The sequence below is a fragment of the Colletotrichum chrysophilum genome (genome assembly GCF_026319265.1).
Source record: "Colletotrichum chrysophilum strain AFK26 chromosome Unknown scaffold_16, whole genome shotgun sequence".
NCBI lineage: Eukaryota > Fungi > Ascomycota > Sordariomycetes > Glomerellales > Glomerellaceae > Colletotrichum > Colletotrichum chrysophilum.
The window spans coordinates 352,321-377,064 of NW_026517303.1; the positions used below are offsets into that span (position 1 = coordinate 352,321).

At 58.5% G+C, this 24,744-nt stretch overlaps 1 protein-coding gene across 1 annotated transcript; it reads right to left on the bottom strand.

Moving 5' to 3' along the window:
* Window positions 1–42: 42 nt before the first annotated feature.
* COL26b_003055 (uncharacterized protein) lies at window positions 43–23,180 on the bottom strand (the record flags this gene model as incomplete). The annotated part of the gene is made up of 4 exons (XM_053175960.1): window positions 43–1,548; window positions 1,711–4,189; window positions 5,057–23,042; window positions 23,069–23,180. The coding sequence occupies 4 exons, from the start codon at window positions 23,178–23,180 to the stop codon at window positions 43–45; spliced, it is 22,083 nt and encodes a 7,360-aa protein (XP_053040127.1).
* Window positions 23,181–24,744: the final 1,564 nt, after the last annotated feature.

Sequence of the window (24,744 nt, forward strand, 5' to 3'; positions counted from 1 at the left end):
CGACCATTTCCCATAATTACACACACACTCTCCCCCTTATGTTTAGTTGGATCGCACGTTCGACGCTTGTTCGGGCAGGAAAGTGCCCATGCTGAGTTCGCTGTGTGTCGCTGCCGCGTTGCCGCCAATCACCGACCCGCCAACCTCGCTGCCGGGCGTGAACAGGCGGACAGACTTGCCCTTGGGCCGAGCCACCAGCACCTGGGCGGGACACACAACGATCTCGTCATCGTTGTTGCCAGCGTCGTCTCCCTTCTTGACGACGAGAGGGAACAGGACGATGCGGACGACGGCGTGTTGGCCTTCGAGAGACTCGTTGTTGAGGGACTTGTCGCCGCTGCGCTCATTCATGAGGGCGGCGTTGAACGTGACCGTCTCGGCGAGCTCGCCTTCAGCATCGTATTCGGGCTGCAGCGGCGGGAGCATCATGTACTCGGCTCGCTGGGTGCGCATCTCGATGGAGAGGTCGACGGCCTCTCTCATCACGCGGCGCAGCTGTGATTGGATCTGGTCCTCCAGGTTGGACGGGGGAGGGAGGACCTTGGACAGCGTCTGGAAGATGGCCTGGACCACGGCCTCGGTGTCGAGGTCGCGCTGGTGCTTGAAGCTCGGGCGCTTGGAGAGCAGCGTCAGGGTGACGGCGCGCCACTGTCGGACGGCCTGGGGAGGGCCGACCTCGGTGAGGAGCTTCTCCAACGACTTGAGCTTCTGTCGTTGTTCGCGGTCCATGCCAAAGAGGTAACGGGTGAACACAAACTCCCAAATCATGTTCATCGTCATGGACATGAATACGTCTCTGCGTCGCACGCGGTCGGCGAGATAGGCATCCACATCAGTGCCATCGAGGATGGCGTTGTCGAGTCGGTCAATGACCTTCTCATCATTGATTTCATTCGTCAACCGACAAGCGCGCATGTCGGAAAACTTGGAAAACCGGAGGACCCATTGCTGAACGTGGGAGCACAGCTGCTGGCATCGGTGGTCGAAATGGTCGACGTCCTTGACGTTCAAAAAGTCGGCGTCGGCGCCCTTGGCGGCCAGAATCTGGCGCTGCATCTGGCGGATCTTGTCCTTGGCAGCGTCGAGCTCGGAGCGCAGCTTGCTGATTTCGGCATCCTTTTGCGACAGCGACTCTTGGAAGCGGCCGTGTTCGTTGCGAACCTCGTCCAGCTGTCGCGACGTGTCTGCATGCTGCGTCTCCAATGAACGGTAGCGTTCGTTGTGTTGGGCAGCAAGCTGGGCATTGGCGCTGTTGAGGCCCTCGTTGACCTCTGTCAAGCGAGCGACCTCTTTTTGTAGGAACTCGAGCGACTGCTTGAGGACGTCGATCTCGGCGTCGCGTTCGGCTAGGATGCCTGAAGCCGAAGCGCGATTGCTGGTGGTGGTGGTGTCCGCGGTGGTTCGAGCATCGGCGAGCATGCGGTTCTCGGCCAGGAGCTGTTCGACGCGAGACTCGAGCTCGAGGACTTGCATGCTCTGACGGCGACGCATGCTGTGTGGTCTAGTGGGCGAGCGGGGGGAGCCGATGCGGCCCTCGCCAAAGCCATCCTACAGAGGCCGGGTCAGTGGAAAGTCGGTGAGGATTGAGCAAGGCTGCACAGGCCAAAACTCAATTGGAACCAGACGGTCGGGGAGGCAAGACACGAGAATGAAACAAACGCAGGGATGGCTTGTGCGGGAAAGGAAATGTCAAAGATGGGATGAACTTACAAAGACGTCGGCCATGTCCTTGGTCCGGACACGACCCTCGTTGGCGACGGGGGTGTTTGACGAGCTGGTCGGGTCCTGGGTGAGGTCTTGCTGACTTCGTTGGCTGAGAGATCGCAGGTCTCCGCTCATGCGCCTGTCTGTCCTGCGGCGGAGAGGAGGGGTGGCAGTGGCTGGGCGAGAGATGATGCCTGGGCTTTCAGGCCGGAACTTGAGTGGCTCCGGTGTTTGTGAGCCCATGGCCCGCCTGTGCCGCGAGAGGCTGCTATTGGATATGGATCTGCGCGCTACAGGGGGCTCGACCGGCGCTGGCGATTGCAGCCGTGCAACACGCTCCGAGACGCTGCGATTGCCGGGCGGGGGCGTGCTGCGCGGTGACGACGTGCTGCTGATCGCAGCCCCGGCCAGCGCCGCAGAGGCCAGGTCTTGGTACTTGGATCGCTTCCTCTCCAGCTCTGGGCTGATGCGCCGCATCTTGTGCGGCTCCGGAGTTGGGGTATCGAGTTGCCGACTGCCAGGGTCGCGCAGAACAGGCGTCTTGGACATTGGATAGTCGCGAGTCTCGTCCTCAGCGAAAGGCGATCGTCGGATAAGGTCTCTGACCGATGGTGATTTTGCCCTCTCTGCTTCACGAGATCTCCTTCTCTCACGGTGACTGGACAGCTCGGGCGTGCGCTGAGCCTCGCGCCCTTGCGAACTTGTCTCTTGCCAGTCGCGCATGACACCGCTGTCTCGCTCGACTTGGCTGTCGAGACCACTCTTGCGGAAAGGGTGAGACGAGCCTGAGCTCAGCGCGCTGTCACGATGGGGCTCTGGTGTGCGTAGTGCCCTCCGAGATGATGTTTTGGGGAGAGATCTGGGCTGAGGTTCAGCTTCTTCGTGAGCCTCCTCCTGGACTGGTGGCAGGATGCTTGGGACCGGGCTTCGGAAACCTCCTGTCTCGTAGAATGGCTCGGGGCTTCGGGATGAGAGAACGCTGAAAAGATCGCGGCGAGACTCGGCCTCGAAGCCGCGATCAACGGCCTCGTCCAGATCACTGGTCATCGTGCTTGGCTCTGGATCCAGCGATTGGCGAGTGTCCCTTTCAGTAGCCGATGGGATCTCTTCAGGCTTTTCCTCTCGCCCCAGTACAGGGCTTTCGACATTGTCGTCCAGGGCCTTTTCCTTCAGAGACGCTGTCAGACTAGGCATCCCTTTTGAATATTCCTCCTTCTCCTTCGGTGACGGCAATTCGCCAGATTCGACTGGGTTCCGTTGAATGGGCGGGCCATCTCTTTGCTTCGTGTCTGGAGCAAAAACATCATCCTCCTCCATCGCCGTGTCTTGTCTTTTGTAATGCTCCTCATCCTTCGTAGTGTCCGGCTCGGCTGGCGCCTCTTGAGCAGACGCACTCTGCGGCTCTTCACCGCCCCAGAACTTCTCAACCTCTGCGTTTGCAGCCTCACTAACGTGCTTCTTGTCGGCGCCTTCCCACAGTGATGGATCGTCAAACAAGTCGTCCTCCTGCGAGCTGCGTTTGTCTGCGTATTTGGACTTCTTTCCCTTCTTCTTGGCGCTGCTAGACTTGGCGAGGGTTGCTGCTGCCGCCGCAATCGCCGCCGCGCCAGCCGCGACACCAAGTTTCGATGAGCCGGTATCTTGGTGTTGCTTTTCGGGGGTCGCGGCCCGGGTAATCTCAATAGGGTCGTGATCAGTCTTGTGCTCGAGGTATGAAGCGGCAATATCGAGAGCAGATGTAGTCCCTGAAGGGTGTTCAGGAACCTGCTTGTCTACATTTGGTTCCGGGTGGCCTTGGTGTTCAGAGGCGTCCGGCGCTGATGTAGCATGATCTTCAGGAACGTCCCTGTCTACGTTTGGCTCCGAAGGGCCTTGGTGTTCAGGGGCGTCCGGCGCGGATGTCGGAAGCAACGAAACATCTGCAATCGTGCCAACTTGCTCGGCAGCGTTGTTTTCCTGGCTGCCGTGGTCCTCAAGGTCCACAGCTGCGATATCGCGGGAGCTAAAGATTGGTTCCGGCAACAGTGTGTTGGACTGCTCCCTGGTCTTCAGTTTCTTCCGCTTGTCGGGCTGTTCGTAGGGCACTTCGTGCACGACTCTGCTTGTCTCTTGCGCCGGCGTCAAGTCAACATCCGCCGACGTGGATGATTTGGGAGAGGGCGTTGTAGCATCGCCTGGCCGAGGGGTGTCCGCTGGGGTCAGCAGAGTACTTGCTGTCTCGGGAGGAGGCGGCGCGGACGCACTCCTGTTCTCCTCGAGGGGTTCCTTGTCAAAGTATCCCACGTTCTCGGCACCCTCTGGCGCAAGGCTCTGGTCGGCGTTTGGCGCAGGCGTCGGGTCGATGTTTTGTGGAGATTCTACGTCAACCGGAATCGACTGTTTCTTGCCCTTCTTTCCCTTTTTGGACTTCTTGGTCACTGGAACGTCCCATGCGCCGAGGTCGACCACGTCCAGAGAAGATCGTATGGCTTCTGGGAGGTCCATACTTCTCGAAGTGTCCAAGGCTGCCGTCGGCGAGGCGGGACGCGAACCATCGGCGTCGACATTGACGTCTTGTCGATGACTTGCACTTGAGTGGGCTCGGTCTTTCGCTGCGGGGCTTTGGGGTTTGCTGTTGTCATGTCTGCTCTCCCGTTCGTCGTCTTCCTGCGCAACACTCTCGGTCGGTCGCTCGGAGAGTATTGAGCGTTCCGCAAAATCAGGAGATCGAGACCGTATTGAAAGCATCGAGCGCTCCGCATAGTTGGGAGATCGAGATCGTCCAGAGAGGTTGGAATGCTCCGTGTAATTAGGGGATCGAGATCGTCGAGACCGTCGAGAAAGAAGCGAGTGCTCCGTGTAGTTAGGAGATCGAGACCGCCTAGTGAGAAATGAGCCCTCTGTATAATTGGGCGATCGAGACCTTCTTGAAAGAAGTGAGCGTTCTGTGTAGTTGCGAGACCGAGACCGTCCAGAAAGAAGCGACCGATCCCCATAGGTAGGGGATCGAGACCGTCTGGTAAGAAATGAGCCGTCCGTATAACCAGGAGAACGAGATCTTCTTGAACGAGGTGAGCCCTCAGTATAGTTGGGAGATCGAGATCGCCTGGTAAGGAATGAACCGTCCGTATATCCCGGAGACCGAGACCTTCTTGAACGAGGTGAGCCCTCTGTATAACCAGGAGACCGGGTCCTTCTCGAACGAGGTGACCCCTCCGTATAACCAGGAGACCGGGTCCTTCTTGACCGAGGTGAGCCCTCCGTATAATTAGGAGATTGAGACTGTCCAGAAAGAACTGACTGCTCGGCATAATTAGGGGTTCGGGACCGCCCAGAAAGAAGCGAGCGCTCTGCAAGATCAGGCGATTCAGACCTTCTCGAAAGAACCGAGTGCTCCTTGAGGTCAGGAGATCGAGACCTGACTGAAAGAATGGATTGCTCCGCAAGAGCTGGTGTCCGGGCCCGCGCCGGTGAAGGGGGGTTGGAGATGGCATCCAAGGGTTCGGCGATTGTAGGGGGGTTATTGAAAGAATCGGCAGCGGTGGACGGCTCGCTCTCTGGCTTGAATGACGTGATATCGTCCTCCTGGGGAGTGGCAACTTTGGCATCTTCAAGTACTTGATTCTGCCGCTTTTTCTTTTTCTTGTCTTTTTTGCTCTTCTTTGTCGGAGCACTCGACCACTCGTTTGTCCAAGCTGCCAGAGGGTCGAAAGATGCAGCGTCAGCCGCGGCATCTTGCTGTTTCTCTTCTGCCGGCGTTGTCTCCTGCTTTCCCAGGATCTTGTCTGCGGGAGAATGGGGACGTTCCATCTCGCGAACCAGGCCCATGTTGGCATCGACGTTAAGGGGTTCGGAGAGGTTTCTCTCATCTGGGAAAACATCGGGTGCGGCGATGTCGGGGATCTTGGCCTCCTCTATAGTGGAGACGGCCGGCTCTTCTTCCTTAAACTCTTCCACCGCCGGTCCCGCAGGGGTGGCAGCCTCAGACGCCATCAGGTCGTTTTGCGCCTGAGACTTTTTCTTCTTCTTGTCCTTCTTTGACTTCTTGGCAGGCAATGTCTCGGGCCACTCATCTTCTGGCAGGGCGACGGCGGCTTCCTTGGTCCGTATGGCATCCTCCAGACTGGCAGAGGGCACGTCATTGACGCTTTCAAGCTTTGGCTCTGATGTCGTTGTCGGTTGGTCTACAGTAATCGGGGCAACCGGAACGATCTCTTCCACCGGCTGGGCCGGCTCGGGCAGAGTTTCCGTTACGATGACGGGAGCGTCCGACGTTGACGTAGGCGGTGCCTGCTCGACAGTTGTGGGTGGTTTTACATCGATGTCCATTTCATCCTGAAACTCGGCTTTCTCAACGACAGGCTCGATGGGAGCCGGGATAGAAGCCTCAGCAGGGTTATTGGTAGGCGCTTCAGCCGCTGGCGAGTTTGCTGCTGCGGGGAGATCGTCGGATGCGCCGTCGGCAACAGGCAGCGACCTCGAGGTTTCTTGTTCAACAGCGACATCGTCCATGGACAAGCCCTTCTTCTTCTTTTTCTTGTCCTTCTTTGACTTCTTGGGCGTCAAGGGAATCTCTTGTTCAGGCTGGGGAGCCGTGGACTCCTGGGTGTGGACGACATCCGTCTCGGCCGATTGCGAAGGCATCACATCCATGGAGTCCTCGGCTGGTAATGTCGCGGGAGCTGTGAGGCCTGTCGCGTTAGAAGCAGGATCAGCGGGGACCTCCTCAGACGGCAGTGTGGACTCGATAAGATCAGCAGATGTCTCCTGAGGCGGCTGCGTGGACTCGAGTGGAGGAGCAGTAATGTCAGCCTGTGCCGCCTCTTGGACGCTGGGAAGAGGTTCCTCGGGAACCTCCACTGTCGGCGTAGCATCAGAAAGAACATTTGAATCATCCTGCAGCTTGGCCTTCTTCTTTTTCTTCTTGTCCTTCTTGGAAAGCTTGGGCGAAGAGGGCTCATTATCTATGATATCAAATGTGTCTGCCTCGTCACTGCGCGCTTTATCTGCCTCGAGGGCAACGTCTTCCATGAGCGTGTCCGCGTCAGGAAGCGGAACATCTTGGGCCTCGGTGGCAGGCTCTTGGACATCATTAAGGTCAGCCGGCGTGTCCGTTGGTGGCTCCTGGGAGATGTCTTCCGCCGAGGGAACATTGTCCGAAGGAATGTCAAGAGAGCGCTCAGTGACAGGGTTGACGGCAGACTCGGCAGCAGCCTCGAGTGAGGGTTGCGGCTTGATCATCTCAAGAGCCTGTCCCTTCTTCTTTTTCGACTTCTTGGCCTTCTTGTCTGGCAGCGGGAACTCATCCTCGGCAACCACTGGCTGGCTTGTCTCAATGATTTCGGGTGCCTGAACCGGCGTCTTCTCCTCCTCCAAAATTGGAATCTCTTCGGCTGGCTCCACAGCGGCACTCGCAGGCTCGGGCTCGGCGGCCACTGTTTCCTCCCGAAGAGACTGCTCAACCGGAGGCTCAGCCTCAAGTGCTGGCTCCACCTGAGCCTCCTGGGCCTTCTTGCCCTTCTTCTTATCCTTCTTCGACTTCTTCTCCGGGATAGGGAACTCATCCTCTGCGTTGACGGTGACCGGCTGCGGCGCCTCGGCTGTCTGCGTGGGATCAAGAACAGTGTCCGCTAGGGCGGTCTCGGCGACGGGGGGAACATCTGCCTTGGACAGCTCTTCCATTGCAGCAACATCCAGATCCATGGGATCTTCGTGCTGTGAAGGCTCAGCAATCACAGGTGGGGTGGCCTCATCAACAATGGCGTCATGAATAGAGCTCTCTTGTCTGACTGATTCGTCATCAGGCGCGGTGTCCATGGGTTGCTCGCGCGCTACCTCCTCTTGCAGGGGTTGGGGTTCGTCAGTCGTAGTAGTCGCGTCTTCAGTGAAGACATCTGTTGGCTGGGGAGTACTTTCAGTCTCTGGCATCACCATCTGTTCGGGTTGTCCAATAAGGGCGGCTTCGGGGGCAGGGGGGGTCTCCGTCTCCGTAGGCAGGGGTTGCTCTGCGAGGATGTCGGCGGAAGCACCCTTCTTTTTTTTCTTCTTGTCCTTTTTTGACTTCTTTGGGGAGACGGGTTCCTCCTCCTCCAACGGACGGGCTTCTTCCGCGGGCATAGGCGTGCTGAAGGATGGTGCATCAGGCTCGACCACCCGAGCTTGTTCAGACGAGTCGACTTGCTCAAAGGCAGGCTCGTCGACGGCGGGAACTTCAGCCGGGGCGGGTTGTGACTCTGGCGCTGGAGTCTGCTGCGGCGGGCTTGTTTGTTCGACGACTGGCTCCGTCGCCGGCGTCACAGTCGGCTCATCTGGGGTCTCGGGGCCCTTCTTCTTCTTCTTTTTGTCCTTCTTCGACTTCTTGGTCACGACGGGGAACTCATCTTCTGCCAGAACAGTGGTGTCGGCAATGCTATCCGAAGGCATTGTTTGTGCTTCCTGAGGAACTTCAGCCTCAACATCCGGCGGCGGTTGAGAGACGGACGCTGGGTTTGGTGCGTCTTCTGGGCGGTCGAGAATGAGGGTGTCTTCCTGGGTCGAGGCCTTTGATGAATCCTCGGGCAAGGTATCGTCAAGGGGTTGGGGGTCCCTGGAGAGTTGGAGATGTTCTGCGTCGGCGGGCAAGGTGTCGACAGGTGGGGCAGGCGCGGGAGTGGATGTGCTTTCCCCATGTCCAGGCTGGTGGTGGTCCTGCCGTGTTGGGTCCTGGAGACTGCCTTGGGCTTCTTCGCCACCAGAGCTCTGCTGCTGCTGCTTCTTCTTCTTGTTCTTTTTGCTCTTCTTTGTTGGTACTTCGAAACCAGCATCATCAGCTTCTTGAGGTGCTTGCGGTTGCTCGTCCCCAGCGCTTGTATCATGCGGGGCATCAGGAACACGGGACACGCCGGGAACATCTTCGGGCACGCCTTCGACAACAGCCTCAGAGGTCTCAAGGGGAGCGTCGGAAGTCTCAGCGGCAGTCTGGTGCTCATTTACTGCATCTTCCAGACTTGGAGATCTCTCATCCTCCTGTGCTGGTGAGGACGGGGGCGCTTGCTCAGCAACAATTTCTTCGGGCTTTGAGGAAGACTCTTCGGGCTGCGCTACAACCGCGTCAGCATCGTCAGCTGCCTGAGCTGCGGCGCGCTTCTTCTTCTTGTCCTTTTTGCTTTTCTTGCTGTTAGGTTGGATCGCCCATCCGTCATCACCAGCCCACAGCGCAATGTCCTCTGCGCCGGGAGCGTTGGCAGCGTCCGGGATGGAAGCCGGCTCCGGCTGCGCCGATGACTCAATCGGTGCCGAGGCACCGGGTTCAGCAGCTGAGGGGCTGTCATCCACATCCAGTGCTTGGGTGTCTTCAACATCGTCCGGCTCTCCGGCGGCGGCGGCCTTTGCCTTCTTGGCCTTCTTCTTGTCCTTTTTGGACATGTTGCTTGGGGTTGCGGGCTCGGACCAGACGTCAGCTCCCTCCACGGGCTGTGTCTCAGTCTCGTCGGGGCTCTGGATGGTGCTCCCAGCATTCACAATCCCTGTGGGTTCAGGGCCTGGAACGGTCTCCGACAATGAGTCTACTTGCGGCTCCGAGGCGATGAATTCACCAAGTGATTCCGGGGCGGCAGTTTGACCCGGAAGTGCAGCATCGGTGGCGCGGGGAACGGGGTGCTGCTCTTCCTCGGCCTTGTGTTCTCTGGAATCCCCAATGTAGGGAGAGTCGTTGAGATTGAAGTCTTCCGGGCGAGACTCGGCTGACGCAGCGGCGGCGGCGGCGGGATCGATAATCCCCGCGTCAGAATTTTTGGCACGCTCCAACAAACTGGGACTGCTGGGAGTGTGACGGGGACGGGGACGGGGACTGGGTACCTCGTCCAAAGGCGAGGTGCTGCTGGAGGCGGCGTGGGAGGGCAAAGGCTGGGGGATCTTCGGGTTAGAGTCTTGGTTGGCCAAGGGTTGGACCGGGGTGTTTTGTGGGCCACCAGCCTCCAGGGCCGAGTCGGTGAGGGCCGGTCCCACGGGTTCTGCATCCGTCATCCGCCCGTTTTGCGTGTCGACCAGTGATTTGTCGTGCCCTGGCCCACTGTCCGGCTCCACAATGGCATGCAGGCTGGGGTCGCTGGTGCCAACCTCTCCCGTTTGGGCGTCTGCTGTCGCAGATGGTTTGCTAATGGCACCAGAACGGCCCGCCTGTTCAGCATGTTCGGCGTCCGATGTTGCATCAGCCTCGCTGCTTGCCACCTGCTCCGCTTGCTCATCGCCCTCCAGTGTCTCACCGCCCTTCCGGTTGGCCGCACCACTGCTGGACGAGCCAGTTGCGGGCAGCATTCTGTGGGCGGAGGGGAAGTAGGCCTGCTGGGCGGTGGGAATTGAAGCGTCGCTCCTCGTGGCTCCCCGCGTTGTTGCGTGCAGCCCAGAGGATGACGGGAAGTAGTCGATGGGGTCAGCAGCAGCAATGTCGTGCGCGTGTTCGTGCTCGTGCTGTTGGGGCAGCGCCTGGGTGGTCTCGCTTGCAGGGTGCCTTTGAGCTTGGCTTTCTGGGTCGAGATCCTTCTGCGCCACACCTTCGCTTGTCTCGTCGACAGCCATCGTGTCCGAACCCTGCATCTCCTCACCAATTGCCCGAGGCGGGCTCTCCGCCTCCGATCGATCCTCAGGTTCGCTTGGCTCCGTCGTTTGTAGCTCTCCGGTGGCTGGGGGCGGGGCCGTCGCCGCCTCAGGTTGCCATTCCGAGCCGTGGCCGGCTTCCTGAAGAGGAAGATCGGAATTGTTCGCGGCGGATCCCAGTTCAGGTGCCCACGTCACGGATTTTCGTCTTTGCTCGCCCATAATTGCAGCAGGTTCGGCCTCGGTCGAGCTTTCTGCTGGCGGGAAACGAGCTTCGTCACTGACAGGCTCTCTCGGCGGAGAGGAAACATAAGCGGACTTGTCCATTGTATTCGCTACATCTGCCGTGCTTTCGGGGATACTTGTGGACGGGCTGTTCTCAGGCTCCGGGTCCAAGGTTGATGACTTCTTGCCCTTCTTCTTTTTCTTTCCCTTTTTGGTAACAGCTGGCCCTGCGTCCGCCTCCTCTGAAATCTTGACGTCCGTAGCGAATTCTCCGCTTGTCGGGAGCTCAGGCGGCGGTGATTCCGTGTCTCCCGTCTTGTCTTGTGTGATGCTCGTGCCCTTGTCCGTGATCGTCTCGTCCTTTGCCTCCTTCTGGTCCTTCTGGTCTCCAGGAGTGTCCTCAATGGCTGCTTGCAGGGCTGCAGCCGCGGCGGCTGCCGCTGCTGCTGCCGCTGCCTTCTTCTTCTTTTTCTTGCTCTTCTTGGACTCAACTGGCGAGTCGGGTTCGACTGGCGTCTCAACATCGCGGGGTTGCTCCTTCTCAATGAACGGCTCTTGCGGCTTAGTATCGACCGCGTCGATTTGGCTGTCGAGAAGGGTGGGCTCTTGCGAAAGGCTTCCAGGCGCGTCATCCTCGATTTCAATGGTGATGGGGCGTTGCGGCGGCGTTGCAAAAGCCTCATCGTTGCTTTCGGCGTTTGTAGGCTCTTGAGATTCGCGAATAGCCGTCTCCGGTTCGTCTGGTTCCTTTGTCGCCGTCTCTTCGGCCATGGTGGCTTGCTCGGGAATGGCTGCAGGCTCCATGGACTCATCTTGAGGGATAATAGTAGTAGCGTCGGATTCTGAGACCTCGTTCTTGCGAGATGGTGAAGGCTCTTCTGACAGGGGAGATACATTGTCAGCCTGGCCGACTGACTCTGTCAACGTGCTGCTTGGTAGCTCTTGAGTCTCTGTGGTGACGGCCAGATGCTCTTTTGCAGCATCCAGGTCATTGCCCTGAGCTTCGTCGGATCCCTTCTCGATCGAAGAGACCGTATCCGGGGCTGGCTCTTCTGTGAAATCTGGCGCCTTTTCCTCGGGCGCACCAGCCATGGCCGGAGTCTCAACAGCAGCCGGAGTCTCAATGATTTGAGTCTCGACGGCAGCTGGAGTCTCAACAACAAGGTTGGTCTCCTCGGTGGAGAATTCGATATCAGCAGGAATCTCGACAGGAGCGTTGTCGACGACAGCCGGGGTCTCAACAGTAGTCTCGCCTGTAGGAGTCTCAACAATAGGAGTCTCAACTACGGGGTTCTCGATCACAGGAGTCTCAACGACTGTAGTCTCACCAAATGGAGTGTTGGAAGCAGGGGGTTCAACAGGAGGGTCCTCAGCAGGGGCTGGAGTAGTCTGGGAAGCCGTGTCTACTTCGTCGAAAGCAACAGCAGTGTCACCCCTAGGAGTCTCAACGATTGGAGTCTCGACTACAGAGTTATCAACTACAGGAGCCTCGAGGTCACGAGTCTCGACAGCTGGGGTCTCAACGATAGTCTCACCGGTAGGAGTCTCAACGATTGGAGTCTCGACTACAGGATTATCGACTAAAGGAGTCTCAACAGCTGGAGTCTCTGTTAACGGAGTGTCAGCAGCTTGAGGAACGACAGGAGGTGTCTCCGTCGTTGGGGTCTGAACAGGTGTGTTTTCCATAGACAGGATGTCGTCCAGCTGGGATAGGGAGGGTCCCTTGCTCTTCTTCTTCTTTTTCTTCTTCTTCTTTTCCGATTGCTCAGGCTGAGCAGATTCGGCGGACGGCATTTGCGTGCTCGCTGGCCCAGGCTCGGAAAGCTCGGGAAGCTCAGCTGCGCTATGGGTCGTGGAAGGGACATTGTCAATAGGCTCAGAAGTAGAGAGGAGATCCTCTTTGGGGCCAGATTCCGCCGCGGGAACTTTAGCGGTCTCTGCCTCGCTGGTTGTGGGCTGCGATACTTTGGGGAACCTGTCCTCGAGTGTGCCGGAGTAGACATTGTCTGAAGTAGCTTCCATGGGGCTGGTGGGCGTAGCCTCCAGATCCAATCCACGTGATTCTGAAGAAGGCAATTCAGGGTTCTCGGCAAGGTCCGCATGGACGTCTGCAACAGGAGTTTCCTGTTCAAAGACAGGTTTGGCCTCAACGTGTTCATTCTCAGCCGCCAAAGACAGGTTCTGGTCCCTGAGAGGGGGGGTGGGCGATGTCTCTGCCGGCTCTGCGATCTCACGGACGGCACTCGTTGGTTCCTGCGCAGGCTGGACATCGTCCGAAGGCAGAGTCGGCAGCAGTGGCAAGTCGTCCTCCGTGTTGCCGAGCTTTGCCTCGTCTTCACCGGGGGCCCTTTTTGGTGGAGCCGAATCGTCGTCCAAGCTGACCGACTTCTCTTCCAAGCCAGAAATTGAAACTTGTGGCCCCAAGGAAGGCTGACCATCAGCAGGCGCGTCTTGCAATGTGGGAACGTCCTCGCTATGACCAGACAAAGTGTTCTCGAGAGTGGCAGGCTTCTCTTCCGCTTGAACGGTAGGCTTAGACTCCAATGTACGCTCGTCGATGCTGGCTGTCTTCTCCACGTCCTCTTCAATTGGAGCCGACGAGTCTGCCACATCATCTCCCCGCGCCAACTGGTTGTCATCTTGTTCCAAGATAGGAATGTGCTGAAGTTGAGACTCCGAGTCGGGCAACGGGGCAATTGGTGCTGTGGGCTCGAATGTGGAGGGGCTCTCATCCAGCTTGGCCGACACTTCCTGCTCCGGGAATGGCGTCACTGGCTCGGAGGCAACGGGGATGGTTTCACTGGCCTCAGACGTTGACTTGACTTCACCATCCAGATCGAGTGCCTTCTTTGCCTTCTTCTTCTTTTTCTTACTCTTCTGTGTCTCGGGAGATGAAGGCTCGGTGACTGAAGGCGCAACAGGCTGCTCGGCTTCATTGGCGTCCTTGCTCTCGCCGGAAGTCGGCGCTGAGGATGAACCGTCTGTGCCGGGCAAGAGAGCCGGTTCGTCGGTCTGTGGCACAGAAGCGGGAACGGTGGTTTCGGTTTTGGGAAGCCAAGTCGCGGCTTGTGGCTCAGGCAGCTGGGATGCTTGCTCAGTCTCAAGGGCTGGACCACCAGTATCAGCGTCTGCCACAGCAGCTTCCACCTCAACCATAGAGTCATGTGCTTCAGTCTCAGGCGCGGGAAGCGTGTCTTCGGCAAGGGAGGATGTGCAGTTGTCCTCTGGCAATTGATCTGGCACTGGTTCCGTGGCAGACTCGATCTGGTCGCGTTCCTCGTCAGGCTTCGCAGAATGTTCAAGCTCCAACGCCCGAGCCTGAGCCTTTTTGAGTTTCTTCTTGTCTTTCTTGGACAGCTTCTTTTCGGCGGGAACGTCTGCTGTAGAAGGCTGAACAGGGGCAGTCTCCAAGGCCTCAGCATCAACGGGCGCCTTGCTCTCAACAGTGGACATCTCAGGCTGAGTTTCCCCAGGAGTGTCTTCAACGCGCACATTGTCGTTGGCGCTTGATAGTAGGCTCTCGATCCCACGGACGACGTCATCTGAAGGAGTCTCACGCTGGATGGATTCGACCGGTGGGGGCAAACCATCTCTTGGGGCGATTGAGACAGGCGTATTGTCGTTGGACAAGACATTGCTGCTGGCAGGCGGATCAAGGTTGGTGTGAGTCGATGAGGGGAGATCTTCTTCATGTGGCTTAGATGAAGGGGATATGGGCATGGAGACCTCATCGGGAGGGGCCACAACCGATGGAGCCTCCGTTGAAAGCGCCTCTTCACGTGCGGGAACCTCAGCAGCGCGCGTTTCCGAAGTGGGAGCGGCTTCGCTCGGGATGGCCTCTGTCGAGGGAGCTTCAGCTGGGGCCTCGGTGCCAACCTCACCAGAAGGAGGTGCAGACTCTTCTGCGGGCATCTCGCGAGGAGCATCGATTGACTGCCGTCGGTCCTTGTCAATCGGGCTGACAGGAGCATTATCATTCGACGGCAAGGCGGCATTCTCGGCTGGTGGCTCGGTAGAAGTGGCGGCCTCCGTCGGGGCAGCGTCCTCGTCCATAGACAGCGCCTTACTCTTTCTCTTCTTTTTAGCCTTTTTGGACAGTTTCGTTCCAGCAAGTGGCCCTGCCGGTTCGAACATTCCAAAGTTTTCCAAGCTTTGGGTGTCGGGGTCAGACTGCTTTTTGCCCTCGGCCTGGTCGCCATGGCTGAGAATAGTCGTAGCAAGCCCGGCTGCCGCACCGCCTGCAACGGCGCCAAGAGCGACGTCATGCGCATCGGAGAGACTCTCCTCTTCAACTTTAGCCATCGCTTCGGATCTATCCAAAGACCTGGTGGGCGTGGGGCTCGGCGGTGTGTCTGGAAGGTCACCCTCCATTAGATTCTTGACGATAGACGGGGGCGTCATGTGCAGGAGATACGAACTTCTGTCCTTGGAGGTGACATCAACTGGCTCTGGCTCTGGATGTGTTCCGACCGCCGGTAACGTCTCAGGGCTGGTCGGCAGAGCAGGCAAATCTTCTAGCTGGTGATCAGAGGCATACAGCTGGTGAGATGCGTGCGGGAGATGAGGAAGCGCGGGCGATTCGAGCGCAATAGGGCCTCTTGAATGATCCTCAGGTTCTGCCACAGGGCTAGGAGGCAGAGCAGGTAGGTCTTTCATGGGCTGCTCTGGAAAGTAGAAGTCGGCTTGTGGGGGAAGGGCGGGGGATTCTGGGGCGAAGGTGATCCTTGGGGCATTCGTCCCTTCACGATCCATTACAATTGGCTCCGTTGTAGGACTGCTGGGTAGAGCAGGTAGCTCCTCCAAAGACTGCTCTGGGAAGTGGAAACCCACATCTTGGACTGAAGGGAGAGCAGGCGATTCAGGTGCGAAAACAACCTTAGGAGGGGCAGGCTCCTCACGCTCCATCACAAGGGGCTCCGCTACAGGGCTTCCGGGAAGGGAAGGTAAATCGTCCAGCTGCTGCTCCTGAAAGTAGATAGCCGTGTCTGGGACGAAGGGAAGAGCCGGCGATTCAGGTGCGTAGACGACCCTTGGAGGGGCGATCTCCTCACGGTCCGTAACAAAAGGCTCCATTGAAGGACTTCCAGGGAGGGCAGGCAACTCTCCTAACTGCTGCTCAGGGAAGTAAAAACCTGCGCCTGAAACCGCGGGAAGAGCGGGCGATTCAGGTGCAAACGTGAATTTCTTCGACACGTCCTCGGCCACAGGGCTACCAGGAAGAGAAGGCAACTCCTCTAGCTGCTGCTCCGGAAAGTAGAAACTCGCGTCAGGAACTGAGGGAAGACCAGGGGATTCAGGCGCATAGGCGAACTTCTTCAGCGAGGCCTCAGTCTCCGCCAGAGGGCTACCGGGAAGAGAAGGCAAATCCTCTAGCTGCTGCTCTGGGGAGTATAAGTTCGCGCCAGGAAATGAGGGGAGAGCCGGGGATTCGGGTGCATAGATATGTCTGACGGCCTCGTGCTCTGCCACAGGGCTGGCGGGAAGGGAAGGCAACTCATCCACATTGTAAGCTGGTGTGTCGAAATGCCTAAATGTCTCTGGAATCGTGGGGAGAGAAGGGGACTCTGGAGCATAGGTGATTGTTGCTGGAGGGTCCTGCTGCTCTAAAACAGGGCTGAGAGGAAGAGCAGGCAGGTCTGTCTCGAGCTGCTCTAGCAAGCGGAAGCCTGTGCCTGGCCACGTGGGAAGGGATGGAGACTCCGGCGCGTAGCTGATGGTAGGAGCAGGTTCATGGTGCTCTAGCATAGGGCTGCCAGGCAGAGCAGGCAACTGGTCTACTGAGTCGACCGGGAAGACGACATCTCTAAACTTGTCTGGGGACGCTGGCAGAGCTGGAGACTCGGGTGCAAACTTAGGGCCAATATCGCGGTCCCGGTGTTCCAGGACCGGACTGGCGGGAAGGCTGGGCAGCTCTGCAAGATCGTACTCGGGAATGTCTAGCCGTGCAGCATCTACAACCGAGGGAAGTGCGGGCGACTCGGGTGCGAAGCTGACGCCCTTTGCGATTGGCTGATACTCTGCTACAGGGCTGCTGGGGAGGGCAGGCAATTCATCGAGGTAATGTGCTGGGAGACCAAAACCTTCGGCGTTGTCTGGGATGATAGGAAGCGCAGGAGATTCGGGGGCAAAGCGGACGCTCTTGGGCGAAGCTCGAGGCTCCAGCTTGGGGCTAGCAGGTAAAACAGGCAAAGCCTCAAAGTAATGGTCTGGGAGATCGATTCGAGGGGTCTCTGTGACGGGCGGAAGAGCAGGAGATTCAGGGAGGAATTTGGGGACAGTATGCGGCGCTTCGTACGCGTCCTCAGCCAATGGACTTGTGGAAAGAGCAGGGAAATCTTCCGCGTCGTGGAACTGCATAACAGAAGAAGGCGCCTGATCTGTCACAGGACTAGCGGGAAGAGATGGCAGGTCCATCGGACCATACTCGAAAGATTCCAGTTGCCTGGCTGCATCAGGCATGCCGGGAAGTGCGGGCGATTCAGGGAGGAAAACAGGGCCTGTGGGCTTCTCTGCCAACCCAGGCTGAGACTCTGGATCGTCAAATAGAGGAGGTAGATCTGCTATTGCGCGCTCCAAAGACGGCTCGGCAGGCACTGCAGCTTCATGCTCAGTTACCGTACTTGCTGGGCTGGCAGGGACAACAGGTAGCGCAGCCAGGTCACGCCCTGACAGCTCCAGTTGTCTGTTTAGGTCTGGAACGACAGGTAGAGCAGGGGACTCAGGGCGGTACATGGCACGAGTATGGTGCAGTGCTTGCTCGGCATTTGGCGTTGTCTCCTGCGAGCTGAACTGGTCTCGTGCACCCGGAGAGCGGAACACATCCCTGTTGACACGGAGCTCATCAGGCTCGAAAGGTGAGGCCTGAAGCTGGCGGAAGTACTCCACGTCGTTCTCGCGGAGAGCAAACTGCGGTGCAGGGGACTCTCGGGACGAGGGCTCGCTGGGTGGCAGCCCCGGAAAGTCTACGTGTGGCTCCGTAGACTGAGCGGCGTGCTCCTGGCGAGCCTGCTCGAGCAGGTAGAGCGGTTTAATTTCCTTGCTGCTCTCCCACGAGAATGGTCTGATGGAAGGACGCCGGGACAGGGCGTTCTCCGGGGCCGTTGGAGCCGTCGGAGAAGTCATGGGAGAGATTGCATGTCCCAGATTACCTGGAGATGATGGGCTGGACCTTTGTCCGAGCCGCAGCTTGAAGGGCACCGCAGTTTGGCTTGGGCTCTTGTGCGGGGTGTCCAAGTTGCTGCGGCGCCGGACATGCGTCTTCATCTCGTGCTGTCGTCTCCGCTCCTCTGGGGGCGTTTCTGGCCGGCTGTCGGGCAGGGCAGGGAGGTCGTCGAGCTCTTCCGTTGGAGAACCAGGAGTGCTCGGCGGCATAGGACTAGGCGGGAGGGGAAGGAGGTCGCCATATTGCGGGTCGATGGCTGGCCTGATTGTCCGCTGTGTGATTTCGGGGTCGAGAATGTCCACGTCTGAGGAAGCACTGGCGGTCCTTTCCAAAGAACGAGAATGTTCAGACTCTTCCGGTTGAGGTTCGGTGGCGTTGGAGCGGGACATCATGGAGCCCAAAGCTGCCACGGCGCTCGCCAAGCCGGCACCCGCGCCAAGGGTGCCGGCATTATCTAAAAAAGACTTCTCCTCCTTTCCAGATGTGTCCTTGTTCCCGCTTCCCGGTCTAAACAGGCTAAAGAACCCGCTGCTGCCGCGCTTCTCTTCTTCCTTGGTGCTCTTTTTGTCATCGTCCTTGACACTCTTCTTGTCGTCGCGGCTACGTCTCTTACGGCCGGACCCGTCCGATGCCACAGACTTGGCGTCGTCTTCTTCGTAACGGCTGCCGTTGGAGCGGCGATCTGACTTGCTGCGCCGCGGTGTCGAATCGGACACGACAGAGCCTGTGTCTTGGTCGTCGATCCTAGATCGATCTCGCCGCGATTTGGCAGGACGATCGTCCCAGTCGTCCACAGGCTTGGTGGGCGAGCTTCTCCCGCCGGCAGAGACGTCCTCAATCTGCTTCTCGACGTCGGTCCACTCGTCAGAGCTCTGCTTGGACTTTTTGGACTTTTTCTTCTTCTTCACTGGCGAGTCCAACGGGTCGTCGTCCTTCTCGCGAGGTTCTGTCGGAGCAGTGTCGTTGTGCTCGGGCAGCTCCTCGCGATAGCTGCGCGGCTCCTCAACGATGATCTCCTGCGGCTCTTTCCCATCCTCCTGTACCACAACAATGTCTGATCTGGAAGACCGTTTCTTCTTCTTTTCTTTCTTGCTCAACTTCGTCGGTGCAGCGGCGTCGTCATCTGCTTTGGGTGTCTCAGATGACGCCGGCGCCTGGGAAGATGGCTCATCGCGGGAGCGTACGTAAGAGCTTGGCGCCTCAGAAGGCTGAGAGTAGAGAGAAGAAGACTCGTCAAAGGATCTTGTGTCTTGGATGGAAGGCAGTTCGTCAAAAGAGGTGCCAGCGTAAGGAGAATCATCCATGGATCGGGTGGTCGGGGGGGATCTTCGCTCTTCAGACTGGCGCCGAGAAGTTGGCTCGTCAGCAGAACGGCGGTAGTCATACGTTGGCACTTCATCAGAGCGGCGGGACTGGTAAGTTGGCTCGTCAACATAACGGCGGGAATCGTATGTTGGCTCTTCAACAGGACGATCCCGGTGGGAAAACGACGGCGAATTCCAAAGGGGGTCGTCAAGAGGGTCGCGAACTTTGGGACCGACCGACACAACGGTTGATACAACGGTTGAGGGGCTCTGAGACCTGTCGTCGTTCCAATCGTGCTCGGACGCCGTTTGTGAGAAAGGATCCAGCGGTGTTACCGCCTTTGTTGTCTCCTCCGGCGCGCTCTCGACGCTCTGTCTCTTGGCGGCCTTCTGCTTGCGCTTCTCTTTCTTGCTGAGCTTCCTACCAGGCTCAGATTCGTCGCCAGCAGGCTCTTCATGCAAGGCTTCAGTCTCCTTGGATTTGCCCTTATCACGATACTTTCTAGGGAGAGTATCGAAAGCAGCATGGCCGTTTTTCAGATCCTTCTCCACAGGGGTGTCTTGAACCTCGCTAATGACGTGGCCTGGCTCGCGGGTGGCTGTGGGCTGCCCGATATTCTCAGGACCGTAGATTCCCAGGTCATTTACCGTCTCTACGTAAGGCTGCTGGTAGATTGGCTCATTCTGGCCCGGCGGACTATCACGCCGCATGTAGGTAGGGTTGTCAATGACAATGTTGGGGTCAAATCCAGTGTCTTGCAAGCCAGCAGCGAGGACGGACGCGAACTCCAAATCATCCGCAAACGCCCCGGGCATCTGAGAGGTTTGTGGACTGGACGGCTTCGGGCCTGGCGCAGGAGGCAAGTCATCCTCAAACGAGGTGGTGACCTTGGAATGGATGGGGGAAACGGCAGGCTCCGAGGAAGGCTCGACGGCTCGGGACTTGGGAGACTGCGGTGGGCTGTGTCTCTCCCTGTCTTCCGTCGTCTTGTTCTCCTCGAAAGGATCGTGAACCTCGGAGGTAGCTGCCGCTGCAGCGCCCGCTCCGCCGATGGCTGCGGCGATCACGCCCCACGGGGTGCTCTTACCGAAGCGCTTCTTCGACTTCTTGGGAGAAGTGGATGAGGGCACGCTCTTCGGAGGCTCCGGGCTCTCAATCTCAAAACTCTTGGTCTCGTTCTCGCCCCAGGTCACCGACTTGGCCGTGGGTGTCGTTGGTCTCTCGACAACCTTTTGTTTTGGTTCAGGAACGACTTCAGGGGCGATATCCGCGGGAGTTGCAGTCACCTCTACGGATCTAGGCTTTGGCACTTCACGTGTGCTCTTCTTCGGCTTTTCCTCTTGTCTCGCTTCACGGTTCGCCTCCTTCTGCTGCTCAGGGGCAGGTGTGGCGCGGGGGGTGATATTAGGTGTAGGGAGGACGAGATTCAATAGGGGCCGCTCGCGCTCACAAGAGGGGTCGCGAGACCGGAAGACATGCGTGGACCCAGGACCAAGCTGGCCTTCCGGTAGACGGAAACGGGCGAGCTCGTCTGGTATTATGACGTGGTCGATACGAACATCCGCGTTTGGCGCGTCGTAGGGGCTCTTGTCGTGAGGATGGTCCATCTCCGGGGGTGTCACGATGGTGACAACTTCAGGTCGCTTGTCGTCATCGTACTTGCCTACAACGGACCCGTCATGAGGCGAGGAGCTGCGAGAGCGAATTTCGTCCTCGGCAATCTTGCGAGCAAGGACGGTCTCCCGGTAATGCCTGTCGGCCTCTTCCTGGACGGCGTCTCTGGCAGCCTGGGAGCTGGTACGCGAGCCATCCTCGGTGACATGTTCACTATGATGTTTTCGCGATCTCTGTTCCTCTACGGCAATTGCAGAAGCAAGAGCGGCCGCGGCGACGGGCGCAGTGGCATGCTTGACCTCGTCGTAAATTGCCTTGGCGGCGTGCTTCTCCTCTTCGAACGAGTCTCTGCGACGGCGGGGTTCCGGCGTTCTCGAGCGGTCTCTGAAGCCTTGCTGGTACTGCTCCAACCTTTGCTCGAGCTCGAAAGAATCCTTGCGGCTCATTCGTGAATCCGAGTAGTCGGGCTTCCTCGGGGGCGAATCGTCGAAATTAGGCTCGCGATCAACAGTCACGACCTGGGGAGTCAGCGGCCTCTTGGGCGTGGCGTTCTTGGGCGTCGCGTATTTCGGTGTTTGGAAAGCGTCGTCAGCGACCTGGAACTGGAAAGGGTCAATAGGGGCTTGTGTAAAGGGGACCTCGGGTTGCTCCACCCCATGATGATCTCGGGGTAAGTCAGTTTGCTTCTCTACCCGCTTCGCATCCCGGCGTTCTTCGACGACTTCCGGCTTACGCTCATCTTTACGTGGCTCCTTGGGTTTCTCTCGGCGCTGTCGATCTTCCTCCGGGTCATACTCTACTCGAATTTCGTCACCTTTCGGCAGCCGGTACACCTCTGGACGGGCATCTGGACGGGCATCTGGACGTGCTTCCGGCTTCTTGGTCGGCTCGGGAGGGGCATCGCCGCGGGCGGTACGGTTCTTGTCTCGTTGGTCGATGATCTCGACGGGGCTATGCCTATATGACCGGCGTTCGCTGCGATCGCGGCGTTCACGGTCATCCATTTCAATTTTGACAGGCTGATCTACCCGCTCGTCTGGTCGACGGCTGTCTCGAGACTCGCGGGGGTGGTCTCGCCTCTCCCAGGCCTCACTCCGGCGCTCGTCGTGACGTTGAACGTGATCGGCAGAGTCCCTACGGTTAGCCATGGCCACGCCAATGGCCGCGGCCGCGGCCCCAGCACCGGCAATGGCTGTCTCGACGGGGATCCTACCAGGGCTCCTGCCCGTGGGCGTCTGGCGCTTGAAAGTCCGGGGCTCTACATATCTGTCCGCATCATAAACCTTGGATGAGACCGGGACAATGGGCTTAGGTTGCTGCAGGGGAACAGGGGCGGGTCGGGACTGTTGTGGGAGGTCTTGCCTAGACGCGGTCACAGAAGCGCGGTCAAAGTCAAACTTGTCTGGATCCGAAGTTGGCACGGGATACACATGCTGCATCGGCTGCTGCACTGGCTTCTTCTCGGTCTTGGGTGACTGGACTTGCGCGACGGTTTCCTCGTGATGACGGCGGAACGAGCCTGCAGATCGAGGGTCGTCCTGTTCGCCAAAGCCACAGGGGCTCTTGACGGCGCCGCGGAGAGAGTTGTAAGGGCCGAAGAGACGCGGGTCGACGACGGTGTTCTTCCGTCCAGGCGGCTGAATCTGCTCAGGAGGCTCGGCCGAGATCCTAGCAGACTTGGACGGCTTGTCAAAGCCGTAAGCCAAGCCGCCGCCATCTGAGCTGTCGGAACTATCCGTAGACGATTCATCCTCGGACGCGGATTCCCAGTCGTCGTCAGAGGAAGACTCCTGCACTTTCGACGAAGGTCCCGCTTGACTCTTGCCGCCCGCTTTGTGATTGCGGAAGTGACCAAAGGCAGCAGCTGCACCGGCTATACCGGCGGCACCAGCCAGCTGGGACGCACGGGACTTGCCGGCGGCGCGCTTGTCGGATTCATTCTGCCTCCTGGCGATGTCCTGCAACTGGCGGCCAATCTCGAGGATTTCTTCATCGTCGGTCTTGGGCCGCGGCTCAGGCGGCGGTGGTGGTTGCTGACGGACCTCAGTAGGCGCAGGCTCATTCCGATACATGGCGGGACTGGCATAAGCAGAAGCCGCGGGGGTTGGACCCTGGCTCTTGTCGCGTTCAATGTAGCCGCGGCCGTAGGCCAGGTCGGAGTTGACCGAGGACGAAGACGAGTTCGTAGCAAAGAAGATGCGAGCCTTTTGCTTCTTCCTCCGCCGTCGCTCACGCTGCTCCGAGGGGGCCCTCCAAAAAGTGCTAAAGACACCGCCGAACCTTGGAGCCTTGGCCGAAACGTTGAGGAGGGACGACGAAGTGGATGACGAGGCGGACGAACTCGAGCCGCCGCGCGGGCGCGTTCTCGCAGGCTCGGTGTATGCCGATGCTGATGCTTGGGAGCCGGCATATCGATCGCGTTCGGCATATTGTTGGGGGGGTTCAGAATATCTCTCAGCTTGGGCGTATCGCTCGGGTTCTGGGTATCTCTGGGGGTTCCCGTACGATTGTTGCTGTTGGTATTGTTGATGATGATGATGTTGTTGTTGTTGTTGTTGTTGTTGTTGTTGTTGTTGTTGTTGTTCGTATCGCTCAGGTCTCGGAGCGTAGCTTTCATGATCGGGGTATCTTTGGGGTTCGGCGTAGGATTGGGAGTATTGCGACGGAGAGTATGTCTGGGGTTGGTATTGGTATTGTTGCTGCTGTTGCTGCTGCTGCGAATAAGGGTACTGCTGTGGTTGAGCAGACGGGCCTGGCATGCTGGATACAGTGGAGGGGGTGTCGGCGGCGGAGGCAAGCTGTTCGCGAGAATCACGCCGGTCCTTTCTTCGCCGCCTAGAGCTATCCGGGCTCCGGCGACGTGGATCACCACGCATCATGGTTGAAGCGGCGATTGGGACCCCGTGGTGCGCATTTGTCGTGGATTGGTTTGCGCGCGATTGAATGACGGGATAATTAATTGTACGGTTGCTAGATGTATGCGCGGGGTCCTTCAGGTCGGCGCAACGATGTTCGAGGGGCTGTTGCAAGGCTGATTGCGATAATCTGGCGATGTTATTGTTTTGTTTTTCACAGTAAGCAGCGGCCGGGACAAGCCGTGAAGCTCATCCTGGGGGTTCAGAAGATTGGCAAAAAAAGGCCGGGTGGGGGAGGAGGGTGGCTGGGGATCTGTTCTGGGACGATGGGTGGGTGGATGGTTTGGATGGTGGAAGAGAAGGGGTCAGGGTCGCCGGGGGTGGTGCTGGATGGTGCTGGGTGCTGAGTGCTGAAAAAGCAGCTGCAATCTGCACTAACCCAGACTTGTCGGGCCAACCTCGCTGCTCGTAATCGGCCAGGTTCAGGGTCCAGGGTGGGAGGAGCGGAGGAGTCTGCTTGGACAGGCTTGGGGCAAGTTGGAGCCTTTTGGGGGAGGGATGGAGGGGGAGACCTGGGCCTGATGCTGAATCCACTGTAAAAGTTCCAGCAGCACCTCAGTCCGCCGCCCGCGACGGGACAAGGCGAGACGAGGACATGTTCGCTGCGTAAAATTGGCAGCCGGGGACCAGGAGAAGCGAGGAAACAGCCAGGATTGGTTGAAACAAGACCCCCTCCAGGCCTCCGAGCTCAAGCTACCTACAGGTACCTATGTACGGATACTGCTCACTTCCAGGCTCCATTGCTGCAATACTTTGAACCACTGGACGGATATTGCGTCGTGCTGTCTGCCTGTTTTTTCGAGTCTCGACTCTCGACTCCTGTGTACGACAGACGCTGGCCATCACCACATCACAGGTGGCTCGAACCACATCGACCATAAACCCTTCCTCGACCACCACCAGCAACAGCAGCAAAGACGAATCACGAATCCTCGTCACCGAGCAGGCAGCCCCCCGAGTCTCAGACCTCAGATGACAGCACACCTCCCACACTGCCGTCCGCCACACTCGCACACCCACCCACTCGCCGCTCTGATCGGTCAGAAACAGACCAGCTCGCTGAGCCGGTGCCACCGAGTGCCACTCCCGCCCTCCCCTCCAATCCATGTGGGCATCAGCTCTCGACTCGCCCCCTCCATGTCGCCATGTGCAGCTCTCATTCAACTGCACCACCACCACCACAGCTGCGACTTCATTCCTTGCCAACGCATCTTTACCGCCTCTTCCCGATGCTGTCCCTCTCTTTTCTTCTCCCACGACGCTGCC